A 14,941-nucleotide genomic window follows, 5' to 3' on the forward strand; every position below is an offset into this window, starting at 1 on the left:
CCATTAAAACCCCCTCAAAGCAGCCATTTTGGAAATGCCCCCTAGCGGCCATTCCCCATCATTTCTCAAAAAGTGTAGAAGCTAAATTTAAAGGTTGCATTTCAAGGTACCGAAATCCACCCGCGAGCTTGGTTCTCCCAAGCAAAACAGCTAGGGAGCTGCTGAAAGTAACCCCACTACCATGTACTCAGGGGGGCAAACCATATTTTTTTTGGAAAAATAGACCGTGCTGTAAAAGGTTGGCTGCCAAAAATCATATCTTATATACATCCAAGAACAAAAAGTATATGGACTACCTTGCCAACAAGCTACTGGAAATCTGTAGGAAGCCTCTAAACAACGGCCCGATACGCGAATGCGGCACCTTCAGCGGCGATCAGACATGGTTTATCCATGTTCCTTGAGCAATGATGGAGGAAAAACTTAATTCTAACAAACCAAATATATCATAAATAAATTATTACTCCCTGAACCATTTACATCTCAATGTAAAGGCATATTTTGGGGCAAAGAAGAAGCACACATAATTACTCTGCCATCATACAGAATAAAGACAACCGACATCTCGGCATTGGAAGACTCTGTAGACGAAGATCAAGGTCCCGCTCGGATCACAGCAGATGTTATCAACCAGGCAAAGAAGCTTGTGGTCGCTGTATGTACTAATAAGGGTGATAACTTTGAGGGCTCAGATCTTGAAAAGCTCCGAGTTCACAAGTTCATAAACAAGTCAACTCTGCTGAAGCTGCTGTAGCCCACAGAGAACGCATTCCAACAACATCTCAAATGTGCCGCCCACAGAGAACGCATTCATTCCAACATCTCAAACGTGCCGCCCACAGAGAACGCATTCCAACAACATCTCAAACGTGCCGTCCACAGAGAACGCATTCCAACAACATCTCAAACGTGCCGCCCACAGAGAACGCATTCATTCCAACATCTCAAACGTGCCGCCCACAGAGAACGCATTCATTCCAACATCTCAAACGTGCCGCCCACAGAGAACGCATTCATTCAAACAACATCTCAAACGTGCCGCCCACAGAGAACGCATTCCAACAACATCTCAAACGTGCCGTCCACAGAGAACGCATTCCAACAACATCTCAAACGTGCTGCCCACAGAGAACGCATTCATTCCAACAGCATCTCAAACGTGCCGCCCACAGAGAACGTATTCATTCCAACAACATCTCAAACGTGCCACCCACATAGAACACATTCCAACAACATCTCAAACATGCGGCGTTGGCAACTGCAATCGACAAGAGTGCTCACATTTGCAAGCCGAGTGTCGAACCATGTGAGGACTATAGGTGGGCCGTGGATGATGGAAATCTGGTACCTGTGCAATCCACACACCGACCTGGCCACAGTAGATGCAGACGATCTCCTGTGGCTGCACCAAGGGCTGCATCACAAATTGCTCATGTGGGAAGAAGAACATTGCCTGTTATATGGGCTGCCGCTGTCATGGATCAAAAAAGAAGTGCAGCCGTGCCCACTACACTGCCACCTTAATGACAGCAGCAGTGAATCAGAAAGTGATAACTAACAGCACCACAGAAATGCATCTTCTAATGTTACGTTCACAAATAAAACAATTAAATTCAGGATTGAGTGTGCATTTTGAACAATTCTTTAATGTTTTGCCACAAAACATGCATTGATATTGAAATTTAAATGGTTCAGGGAGTAATAACAATTTATTTATGATATATTTGGTTTGTTAGAATTAAGTTTTTCCTCCATCATTGCTCAAGGAACATGGATAAACCATAATGTCTGATGGCCGCTAAAGGTGCCGTATTCGCATATAGGGTCACGTTGCTTTGAGCCTTCCTACAGATTTCCAGTAGCTTGTGGGCAAGGTTGTCCATATACATTTTGTTCCCAGATATATATAGATATGATTTTTGGCAGCCTGTTTGCTAGATATATGAAGGATATCATTCTCGACCTGCTTGGTAGAAATTGAAACCTGAGTGGATAGATATAAAAACATATTGATGGGGCTAGCATACTGTTGATAATTTGAATGACTTTTATTGTCGATTTGATGTTGATTTCAAAGTTCGGAATGATTCTGTTATGGAAATGTTAAAGGATAACATTCGGGACTCAGACAAGAGTATGGCAGTGAATGTGAAGGAGGTTCGTGATGAACTTGCAAAGACTAAAGTGAACAAGAAAGAGCAACCAGAGATTGCAGACCCTCGCCAGGAAATGTTTTCAGTGGTTTGTAAGGCTTTTGTGTTAAAACAAATATGGCTGCCGAACCACGTGGTTGATGACATCATCACCTCGCCCCCCCCCCCCCCCAATATATCCCTAGATGACGCTCAAGAAATTTCATCCTGATCGGTTGAAGTTTTGTACTTGTCGAATTATTACATCATAATGGAGGGAACTATGACATCATCATTAACACATGTTATTCCCCATGGAGAGTTCTTTACAATGAGCCTTGTCTCAATTTTTTCTACGCAGTGCTTTCGGAGATATAGAGGCGCAAAGTTTTTCAGTTTTTCCAAGATGGTGCCTGTACCACGTGACCCATGACGTCATAATTATGATTAAAAATTCTAAAGGAGGAGGTGCACCCATGGTGAAAATTTCCTGTCAATCGGACCAACGGTTGCAGAGAAAATCATATTTATTCTGGGCGGACAAACAGACACACAAACGGACTCAAACGCAATACCCTCTCCTCTTGCGAGGGTAACAAGGCCACTGGCCCAGATGGTATTTCTTATAAGGTTCTGAAATTGTGCAGTCATCAACTTGCTCCAGTATTCACACGTATCTATCAATCAATCTTTAATTCCGTTAATTTTACCCCAGATCCACTTTTTTGAAATACCAACTTATTTCCTGGAAGTCCGAGCAGTGTCCATGTGTTTTATACCTCTCCGAACCCCCCACCCCCCTTTCCATGCCTCCTCTCCCCAAGCCCTCTCCCTCCCACAGATCTCCCGATGTCCCTGTTCTCTACTGTTGTGCTTGTGTGCTTCCCCCTCTCTCCCCATCTTGTCTCCCGCTCCCTTTATTATATGTTTATGTGTCCGTTTGTTTTTTTGTGATTAAGGGTGTACTGGTGAACAGGTGATTTTTTTTTTCTTTTTGTTTTTCAGCTGAACAGTTTCCTTATAGTCTTATAAACAAGAATCATGCTATTAGAGGTCATAAAAGTACCCCTAATTATTGAAAAATTCAAATTTCAATTCAATTCAATATAATATTTTGCATGAAATTTGTTATAACTTGGGAAATGCATCATTCTTTTGGGCTGAAATTTGGACAGGATATTCAGAATATCACTTCCTTTAAAATGATGAAGGCTTTTGTTTATAGGAGTAGCCATTGTGGATTTATTGAAGGACAACCAAGTTTTATCTGGTAATTGGCATAATTAGCTAATTAGTGAACATTTGACATAATTTCACAAAATCCTCTCATCAGGTAGTAGAGTAACACATGTATAATACATGTACCAAGTTTTGTGTGAAAAGAATGACAGGTGACATAGAAGATAGAAGTAGAAATGTGTTCTTTGTTTTTCCTTGTTTTTTATTGACGGTCTAATTTATGCAAATTATATGCATGTAATATGACAAAGAAGCGTTGAAACTGGTCTGAGTTAAAGCCAAGATTATATCTTTCAAGAAAAACTGAAAATTAGATATTAACTTGACTTTGTTTTTGTGTAAAGGCCTCTCAAAGGTACCTATGTAGTTTTCTCAATTTTTCACCAGTACTACACCCTTAATGTTAGCTCTTACACGAGCCTCGATCTTGTATACAAAAAAAAAAAATCTTAGACAGTGGTGTTATTCCCCAAAATTGGAAATCTTCAATTACCATTCCAGTACCAAAAGCCCAGTGATGAGTTTGTTTGACCGATCTCATTTCACATATCAGATAAACCGAGGTGTCGAGGACGCCATGCTTGTTTATCTCCAAAGATTGTACCATCAATTAGATGCTCCCAAGTCCTTTAAGATCATTATTTATTGATTTCTCGACTGCCTTCAATACCATGGTACCACATGTATTAATTGACAAATTACTGAAGTTAGATGTTACTCCTCGGCTTTCAAGATAAATTCACAACTTTCTTACAGATAGACCACAACGGGTGAAGTGTAACAACATGGTGTCACGTGTCGGAGTTTTGAGTCTTGGGGCATCACAAGGTTGTTGTTTTTCTTGTAAACAGGTGACTGCTGCAGTTCCAAGTCCGAATTATGGTGCAGTGGACGCCGCTTAATAAAACCACCTTGGGACCAGGGCTATCTGGTCTTATTAACCGATGGTTTCATAAACCGGTGGCCGACAGAATAGGCAACACAGCGGCTCGTAAACTTATTCGGTTAACTATGTACATCTGTAGTTCAAAAAGTTTCATTTTTTTCTCACATTTTCGGTATTCTGGTAAGAAACTGGTGTTGTCAGCGGTTAGGGTGCCGGATTGGGATCCTGGGTTTGAATCCCGGTCGATCGCTGAATTAACACCAGGGGGGTTGACGCAGCCTGTCATCATTCCGAGGTCGGCAAATTGAGCACCAGTCAACATTGGATAAATTCCCTGTGTGTCGCAAGAGGTGACTAACAGGGTTGGTGGCAGGCCATAAAACATTGCTTCAAAAAGGGGGCCACGGTGCCCGAAAAAGGCCAACCCCTGCTCTGCGGGGAAAAAGGGCCTCTAAAGGTGGTTCTTCTTTCTTTCTTTCATTTTCGGTATTCCAGCACATTACAAACCAAACAGATTATGCACTACATGTGGCCTAATTATTCATGAACCGCCGAATGTCTGTCGGAACCATGGGCTGTGCCCTCAAAAGATCCCGGATGTCACCTTGAGATTTTTCAAACCTTTCCACGTCAAATCCACACCTCTCAAGACCAATTTGCGGACGGTGAAGGCAAGGCCGCATTTCAGCATTTGTAGGAGTGCTTTCGAATTCTTCATTATGTTCAGTGCGGTCGCCGTCGGAATCCTGATCCGATGCATTCATATCATTGATTTCTGACACAATTCCTTCCAAGACCTCTTCATCCTCCTCTTCGTTGTCTTCAAGCCTCACCGGGATTTAATCGTCAATGGCAACCGAAGCTTGGAACTCTTCTACAGCCATTCCAGAAGATCAACATCAGTTGCATCAGCTCGTCCTCAACTGCTGCAAGCTCTTCCTCTTGAGGTTTGAACCCTCCTTTTCTTTTCAAAACGAAACAAGTGGTTTTATTAACCGATATTTCCCAACACAGGAACCATAGGGACCACTTCGTACCTTTGTCTGGACCGAGTCAAAGTGGTTCTAAAAAGCGATTGGTTATATTAACAGCGGTTGTTGTTGATGTTGTTGTGTAGTACAGAATAGGTTGTGCTCTTTTGTAAATGCTGTGCTCTTGCCGCAGATAGGTCAGTTCTGGTTGAACAGACCAGCGGCACGTACATAGCCGATCAATCTCATAGGAGCGACCCAGAGATCCCTTACATCCAAAATGTGCTCTTGCCTCCGAGAAACCAGGACCACACAGTCTACCATGAAATGTAGATCTCACAGGAGCGATCCAGAGATCCCTCACATCCAAGATGTTGTGCTCTTGCCTCCGAGAAGCCAGGACCACGCAGTCTACCATGAAATGTAGATCTCATAGGAGCGACCCAGAGATCCTGCACATCCAATATGTTGTGCTCTTGACTACATGAAGCTAGGACCGCGCAGTCTTCCATGATATGTTAACAGTGGTTTTATTAAACTGCATCGACTGTATTATCAACTAGATGGTATTCATAGAATAATTACCCTGCGCAGCCAACTTGGTGTGAGCCAACTCTTCTATTTTTGAACGTTTCTGTTTTTTGATCCAATATGGCTGCCAGACCACGTGAGCGATGACATCATAAATTTATATTCTCTAAATAAGTGTTGCATAGATCATGCTCAATAAATTTCAAACTGATCAGAGTAAGCGGTGTCCCTGTCGAATTATGACGTCGTAATTATGGCACCAATGACGTCATCGTTAACACCTATTCCCCATATGGAGTTCTTTACAATGAGCCACGTTTCAATTTTTAAAATGCTGACACGGCACACACTTTACTTTACTGAAATGCAGACACAAATGTTATATTTTCGTCAAAAATCGTCGGAATTTCGCCAAATCTGTTTTGGTCGTGTGTTAATATACCTCAGCGATTGACAAATCTGAAATCGGAATTTTATTTGCGGTCAAAATGACCCCGTGAGGTCGCTCCATACTTTGCCTGCTCGTGATGTGCAGTGTGATAATTAATTCCATGCCCACTCTAGAGGACTCTTCTTCTTCACGCAATAATAACTTCTAGCTTCCAGACTGTACATCCAATCATCTTGAAATTTTGCACACGTGTTACACTTCATTACCTCTACTATAATATAAAGTTTCATGTCGATCAATGAAGCGGTTCAAGAGTTATAAACCACGTCACCTATCACAAATTCCAAAAGGACATTTTAGTAGACTGATATGCTGAACACATATGTGAAGTTTCCCCCTTGATAGGATCAAAAATGAGGGAGGAGCTAGGTTTTAAAAGTTTATGCTTAAAGACGTCATAACTCCGAAACCATGTGACGCATGACATCATGCTCACTGACATTTTTGTTCGTCATGGGCATGTGATTCTGCCTGCAAAGTTTGGCCTGATCTGTTCAGTCGTTTAGGAGAAAATTGGATTTTTGTGGTTTTTCAGGCTTCTCACTCAAAACAATATGGCGTCCAAACCACGTGACCTATGACGTCATTATAATTTTATTTCTGCATCAATTTATACCGAGAAGATGCTCAAAAAATTTCATCCTGATCGGATAGTTTTTACTTGTCGAATTATGACACCATAACGGCGGCACCTATGACGTCATCATTCACATATGTTATTCTGCATGGAGAGTTCTTTGCAATGAGACCGGTCTCAATTATTTCTGTGCAGAAGTTTTTGAGATATGGAGGTGCAAAGTTTTTTGGGTTTTCCAAGATAGCGCCCGTACCACGTGACCTGGGGCGTCATAATATTCACTAAAATATTCCACAGGAGGAGGCCCTTCTGTGGTGAAAATTTCATGTCAATCGGATCAATGGTTGCCGAGAAAATGAATTTTTAAAATGCAGACGCACGTACGTACGTACCCAAATGCTTAACCCTTCCGTTCGCTTCACGAGCGCAGGGTAAATATGCTAATGTTACAGTAATTAGTGCGTTCTTAGTCCATGACAACTATGAATATGTGAACGAAGTTCAGAAGTTTGTAGACTGGTGTGGTCATTATTTAGGACTTGATGTCAACAAGACAAAGAAGGAAATGATTTTTGATTTTCAATGGCTCGCAGGTGATCATGACCCTCTGATCATTCATGACCATAGTATAGAACAAGTTCCTGAACATAAGTATTTGGGGACAATGACTGATAAATTGAAGTGGAGCAGAAATTCCCAAGTGTTAGCTGCAAAAGCACACCAAACATCGTACTTTTTAAGGAAACTGAAAGAGTTTCATCTACGTATATTATAATTCACCAAATGTCCGTCCATCTGTCTGTTCGAAGGTACCGCAAAAACGGCTCAACCGATTGCAACGATATTTTGGGTGGGTATTCCTGGGACCCCTGGGAGTAAAATAGGCGATATGGTTTTTCCAAATTTTCCAATTTTCCAGTTTCTCCAAACACTATGGAATAATATTTACCGATATGAACAGTGATGTGGCTTTTATTGAAATTCTACAAATACTGTTTAGATTTTGATGACAATTATGAACCTGCCGCGAATGCGGAAGTGGACAGATGACAGCAATGCGTGGGTTTGATAATATCCCAATACAACCATCATTCAATCGTAATGTTTAATGGTTAAACGTTAATCGTTTTGTTAAAGTATCAATTGATGATTGGAATTGAGTGAATACAATTACGATTTTGAATTCGTAATTGTATTCACCCAACCGTACGGAACTTCACATCAGGATTTAAATATTTGTTTACGTCACGAATGTTGTTAAAAGTTTATTTTTTATATTAATGTTATTTCATTTGTGATTGGAGTTTTTCTGTTTGGAATGAAAAAGATATCGAGTTCAAGTAAATGACGACATGCCGTGACGGTTTATACTTTCTCAGCGTGATATTCGCGGATCGCCATATGCAGATTCGCCATTGACTGGGTATGAAACACACGTACCTGTTTGTTTGTGAACGGGTACGTTTTTCAAGGAAGTCCTTCACGAACTTGCTATCCATATCTGACGTGCGACTGAATGTGCTACAGGAATGTGGAATTTATTGGTTTCAGGCTTTAGCATTCGCCATTTCTGCATTGTCTGTTTGCTTCTGGCCTCGCACCCGTGTAGCATGGGTACCTCACTCGTGTCGATAATAGCATTTTGATTCTTTTTTAACAGTCCTTGGTACAAAGTACTCTTTGTTTCAATTTAATTTGGTAATTTAACTTTAAAAATGTGAATAAACTGGAAAGACCCATGAAGATTGCCCAGCGTGTGATTCCAACAGATCTGCCATCAATTTGTACCTTGTTGTACGAGAAGCGCCTGTGTTGAAGGTCCACAGGATAATACAAGACTCATCACACCCACTTCACCCTCGTACGAGAAGCGCGCCATATTGAAGATCCACAGGATAATACAAGACCCATCACAGCCACTTCACCAATGTTTTTGTTTCAATCATTCAGGCATTCGCCTTTTTGTTCCACTTATCTCTCATTGTCGCTTCAGATTATCTTTTGAACCAAATTAAATTCAAATGTTTAATGCGGTGTGGGATGCAACCCCCCCCCCCCCCTCACCCATTTCCTTGAATTATATTGAATTGAATGGCCAGTGGAAGGAAAAATTACATGTTTTTATGTGGACAACAATACATTTTTTCGGTAGTCGGTTGTAGACAGCAACCACCCAATACTACCGTTCTGACTTAGGAGAGTTAAAGTGGTGCCCGGAACCATCTTACACTCTCAGTGTAAGGATTGCTGGTCTTACCTTCTGTCTCACTCAAACTATAGTTACCTGGCTAGCTTCAATCTCTCTTTCTTGCAAACAAACATCATACACTTTTCATCATACACTTTCCTTCTCTTATATTTAAGGCCTGGCCTCGATGAGGGCTATATAGTCCGTGCCTGGAGCCTCCCACATGAAAAAATAAAAATATTAATATCCGATATCCAATCACGGATTTTAGGGGTCTTCAGGGGTCTTAGGGTTTACGTCTAAAGTGTCTGAAGCGTTTATTAGGGTATTAGGGTTGTGATGAAATATGAAGAATAGGATTCGAACGGAATAGCCTTGAGAAGGGAATATAACGGGATGTCGTGGAAGGAGGAGGTTTTGGTTTGATATCTGTCTGTTGTGAGCGGACGCTCGAGAAAGGTATGACGGGGGAATGCATTATTTGCTTGCTTATGAACGATGAAATGCTGGTAGTTCTGACATTATTCCTTGTTCTGTGCGTATAGGGTATGTGGAGATAGATTTCAATAAAGTCTCAAATCTGGGAAACGAGGTCTCGACTTGATTTCATAACAAGGGTTATATATAGAGAGTCTAAGGGGTCTTAAAGGGTCTTCGAGGTCATAAGAGTTTTAGGGATCAAAAGGGTCGTAGGGGTTGAAAGTGTCTTTGGGCTATAAAGGGTCTAGACTCTAGAGAGTCTTAATCATATTGGAGTCTTGAGGGTCTTGTGGGTCTTAGGGGGTTTTAATAGTCTTGGGGGTCTTAAAGGATCTTTAAGGGTGTTGCATGTCTTCTAGGTCTTAGGGGCCATAAGGTTATAAATGGTTTTAGGGTATTATGGGGTCTTCAGAGTGTCAAGGGGCCTAAAGGTAAAGAGGGGGTCTAAAGGTATAGAGGACCTGGAACTCGCTCGTACAGACGCATGCTCAGACACACGTACGGTACCTTTTGGAGTATAAACTTGCACCAACCTTGGTCAAAATCCCATCACTGGTTCATAAATTTGTACCCCGATGTAGGAGCGTGTTGAGATTCAAATATTCCAGAAATTCTGCCCAGAGTAAGAAAGAGCAAGTATGAACCAATAATATGTAAAGTATGAACCAATAATATGTAAAGTATGAACCAATAATATGTAAAGTGTGAACCAATAATATGTAAAGTATGAACCAATAATATGTAAAGTATGAACCAATAATATGTAAAGTATGAACCAATAATATGTAAAGTATGAACCAATAATATGTAAAGTATGAACCAATAATATGTAAAGTATGAACCAATAATATGTAAAGTATGAACCAAAGAGCAAGTATGAACCAATAATATGTAAAGTATGAACCAATAATATGTAAAGTATGAACCAATAATATGTAAAGTGTGAACCAATAATATGTAAAGTATGAACCAATAATATGTAAAGTGTGAACCAATAATATGTAAAGTATGAACCAATAATATGTAAAGTATGAACCAATAATATGTAAAGTGTGAACCAATAATATGTAAAGTATGAACCAATAATATGTAAAGTATGAACCAATAATATGTAAAGTATGAACCAATAATATGTAAAGTATGAACCAATAATATGTAAAGTATGAACCAATAATATGTAAAGTATGAACCAAAGAGCAAGTATGAACCAATAATATGTAAAGTATGAACCAATAATATGTAAAGTATGAACCAATAATATGTAAAGTGTGAACCAATAATATGTAAAGTATGAACCAATAATATGTAAAGTGTGAACCAATAATATGTAAAGTATGAACCAATAATATGTAAAGTGTGAACCAATAATATGTAAAGTATGAACCAATAATATGTAAAGTATGAACCAATAATATGTAAAGTATGAACCAATAATATGTAAAGTATGAACCAATAATATGTAAAGTATGAACCAATAATATGTAAAGTATGAACCAATAATATGTAAAGTATGAACCAATAATATGTAAAGTATGAACCAATAATATGTAAAGTATGAACCAATAATATGTAAAGTATGAACCAAAGAGCAAGTATGAACAACTCAAAATGGCAGCAAAGGGAAGAACAGTGACTAATCCGTTATTAAAGTTTTGGTCAATGAAAACCTCAAAACTGTTGTAATATCTTTTTTATTATAATGGAGCAAACGTATATGGTTATGTATGTGTATTTGTGACCAAAACGTCTTCATCTTCTTCTTCAAATTTTCTTTAACAAATTCCGTCATGTTGTTGTTGTGTTGTGTTATATATATATATATATATAATGTTAATCTAAGAAACACATTCGTAACGTACCTGTATTTATCATTTTGCCGTGACGTACCCCCCCTGCCCCCCTTCCATCATTCCCAGAGAAAGCAGGCAATGTCAAAGATCAAAGATGCCTATGCTGCTGTAGCGACGTTCGGTGATCCACGCTCGCGCTGACAATTGGCTGAATGGTAGCCAATGTTATATACAGTACAAGCTCCAGGTCAAATTTAAACCTTCCATGTAATTGCACTCCACCTAATGCATAAAAGTAGAAACAAATGCATGGGAGAGACAGAGAGATTTATTTCATTGAATATGAAAGGAAAATAGCATGATTACAAAAAAGAAGAAGACGCAAAACACTAATATACCTTACCTATACCTTGCTCACAAGAAATAACCAATAAGGGCCTAATAAGGAAGCCTGCAATCAAGAGGGAAATTTAACAAAACAAAACAACTGCATCATGATCACGTGCCACTGTTAGAAGTAACAACTCCATTTGGAACCTTCAGTCGACATTCAGTTTGAATATCAGGCCCTAAGCTCGGTGCAGCCTTTGGGTAAGAGGAACCGATCGGAACATGAAGTACAAGAATCAGGCCCAACACGAATACAACAAATAACCAAACACTCCAATCAATAAAAATGTTACACAACAAATGACATCGACAGGTTGAGTCACAAGTCCCAGGACATGGTTTCAGCCACGTATGCAAGATTTGTTTATACCACGTATTTATTCTGTTTTTCAGATAATACAAATAATACATTAAAACAAGATGCATGCGGCACCATAACACATGGTATTGCGTCGGTTTTCACACCGCACATGGACAAAAATGATCTTGTGCCGTGACAAAGGCGGACGTCATGCGGATGCACTTGATGTCTGAGGAGGTATTGTAATTGTTGTATTATTGTAATATGTTATTATTACGCCTGTTTGTATTTCTGGAGCTTATGGCTCACCCTGATAGATGGTACAAACAAATCTGCTATAAGCAGCTAAAACCGTGTCCTGGGACTTATGGCTCAACCTGTCGAAGAAAACTTTCGATCTGGACTATAAGGATTCTGTCTTTGCTTCGGCTGTCTGTATCATTGACAAATTGTAAATACCTCATTTGCCATCCTTGTCCATTTATTGCTGGATGGGATTGCTTGTTTCCACAGATATCTTTGTCTTTTCTTTCTTCCAATCAACACCCACCTGCAACACATCACAAATACGAGAACGGCACTCAGTAGAGAGCATACCTCCGCCAGGTGAACAGTTTACGTTTTGTATCCCAGAGTAGACCAGAAAATCACAATACAGAATCACATTTAATCAAAATCATCGGTCCACAACTTTTTGAGATCTCCTGCTCTATGTTGGTTTTAGCCCGATCTCTCAATGGTGAAGAATCACTTGAAAAATTAAATAATTCTCATATCCGAATCCATATTCAGATCTTCACCAAAATCGAATCGATTCTTCCTTGTCAGACACCCAAACGGTCCATCAAGTTTCGTCCAAATCCGTCGATAACTTTTTGAGATATCCTGCTATGTATCGTTTTTGGCCCGATCTCCCAATGGTGAAGAATCACTTTAAAAATCATAGTAGCCGGATCCGGATCTTCACCAAAATATAATCATTTCGTCCTTGTCACATACGCTACATCTCTGCCAAATTTCGTCCGAATCCGTGCACACCTTTTTGAGATATTTTGTTCACAAACGGACAAACAAACAGACAGACGGGGGTGAAAACATAATGGTAAAAAGGATAAAAAGGATAAATAGAGGTAAAAATGTCCTTCGAATGAGAGAATATATTTATCACTTTTGTGGATTATTCCACAAAAAATCCCACACAGTGAGTACGGTTACCTCCATGTGGATTGGCAGTATGGAGAGTTGTATTGGTCCAGAGATAATGGCAACAGGTGTTCACGATTTGGTTTTCTCATGAAGTCTGGAGGTTGTGGTGTTAGTTTACATAACATTATCCTGGGGTACTTGACCATGCTATTCTGCAGATGAAAGACAGCACAGTCTGTTTTCTGAGCTTTGAGATGCCATTGGTTGTAGTAGAGGTTCATTGTTGCAACGTGTCGGCTGAGAGTGTCTTGAACTTCTTTGTAAGTCTTGCTTGCACGCAGGTTCGCAAGATCATCAGCATAAGTAATTTTGGTGCCGGTTGTCTTAGTGAAGTCTGATACATACACATTACACATTGAATAGGACTGGTGCTGGACAGAGTTGAAGTGTCATCAGTTGTATGAAGTGGACCAAATGGTGGTTTTGAAGTTTACTGTGCGGTTTCAGTAGAAGACCTCAGTGCCGGACAGTATCGTATGTGGATGACAGGTCGACGAAGAAAGTACCACATTTGAGATTACCTGCGGAGGCTGTTTCAATAAGGTCAGTCACAGCTAGGACCTGATGGATCTTCGGTGAGCCTTGTGATCAGGAGGACTTGTCCAATCGGTGCGTATCACCTTGTCCAACGTAGATTATAACATATGTCTGAAGGTGTTAGCGAAATGTTTGCACAGCATCAATGGCGATGTTGTACACCCGGATCAGGCTTGAGCAGTCCCAAGTCACAAAGTATCTGCCAGTTTGTCCCTGTTCTGAGAAGTGATCCAATTTGCAGAGGAGATAGGCCTCCCACTGAGCATTGCTCGTTTGGATTGGGAAAACGCCTTGGAATGTGTCTTACTCAAGTCTGGCACATTTTTATTATAAATGACAAGTCACAATAGCTTTTTGAAGCACCCTGAAGGAAAACATCAATTGCAAGGGCTCTTAATATGACATTGGTAGTTTATTGAAGTTGCTTGTAACATTATTATGGGTGCATTCCATGTGTCCAAAACAAGACAGGAATTGTAAGAAAAATCTTAGGCATTCTTCCTTGGTGTCAAATATCAGATCTCACCTACCCTTCCTGAAGAACTTCGTGGGATCTTTAACGTCCACCACCCAATGCCGGCAGACGGAACGCCCGCTTAACGTCCATCCGAGGGAGGGGATGTCCGCTTCCTCACGTCCAAAAGAACATGTTTTGTGCATGTTTAAAACAAAAATACTGTGCATTCCCGGTTAAGATGAAAACCTCCCATAATGCATCCATTTGTGATCTGCGCCGACATTTGGAGTTTCTGGAGGATTAAAATTATAAGTAATCCTGATTAATAACAAGCATTGTGTGGACAAACGTTCACCACTCGCCATCGGTTTCTGAAGAACAGTGATCGTTTTTTTTTTGTATACTAAGTCGAGGCTCGTGTAAGAGCTAACACATATAACATATAATAAAGGGAGTGGGAGAAAAGAAGGGGAGAGAGAGGAAATGTACAACAACAGTAGAGAACAAGAACATCTGTGGAAGAGAGGGCTGGGGCGGTGCACGGGATAAACAAATGGACACTACTAGGACTTTCAGGAAAGAAAACGGAATTTGAAAAAGGTGAATTTGGGGTGTATTAACGGGGGTAGAAAAGATCAAGGTTTTGGATGGGGGAAGATAAGAGATGGTGGTGAGCAGCTGTTTTAAAGACCTGGAGGGAGGAGTGGGATTGAAGGGAGTGGGGGAGTTTGTTCCAGAGGCGGGAGAAAAGAGGAATGAAAGAGTGAAGGTGAGCAGAGAGTCTTGATTTTGGCAGTTTAACCAT

At 40.3% G+C, this 14,941-nt stretch overlaps 2 protein-coding genes across 8 annotated transcripts in view; one reads left to right on the top strand and one right to left on the bottom strand.

Annotated features, from left to right (window-relative positions):
• Positions 1-8,618, top strand: part of WAC (WW domain containing adaptor with coiled-coil) — a 98,993-nt gene extending 90,375 nt beyond the window's left edge. The window contains exon 14 of the mRNA XM_068127144.2: positions 8,557-8,618. Within this exon, the coding sequence (XP_067983245.1) occupies positions 8,557-8,603 (47 nt within the window). The 3' untranslated portion in view covers positions 8,604-8,618. The remainder of the gene's footprint in view (positions 1-8,556) is intronic.
• Positions 8,619-11,134: 2,516 nt separating this feature from the next.
• Positions 11,135-14,941, bottom strand: part of IFT80 (intraflagellar transport 80) — a 102,886-nt gene continuing 99,079 nt past the window's right edge. For 4 of the 7 annotated variants that reach the window (XM_078785275.1, XM_078785272.1, XM_078785278.1 and 1 more), the window contains 2 exons: positions 12,396-12,486; positions 11,554-11,830 (listed from right to left, as the gene is read on the bottom strand). In XM_078785275.1, the coding sequence (XP_078641401.1) occupies positions 12,418-12,486 (69 nt within the window). In that variant the 3' untranslated portion in view covers positions 11,554-11,830; positions 12,396-12,417. Of the gene's footprint in view, positions 11,528-11,553; positions 11,831-12,395; positions 12,487-14,941 lie in introns of those variants that run through there. The other 3 variants (XM_078785277.1, XM_078785273.1, XM_078785274.1) reach the window with 3 other exon arrangements.

This window comes from Myxine glutinosa, chromosome 10 (genome assembly GCF_964187855.1).
Source record: "Myxine glutinosa chromosome 10, kmMyxGlut1.1, whole genome shotgun sequence".
NCBI lineage: Eukaryota > Metazoa > Chordata > Myxini > Myxiniformes > Myxinidae > Myxine > Myxine glutinosa.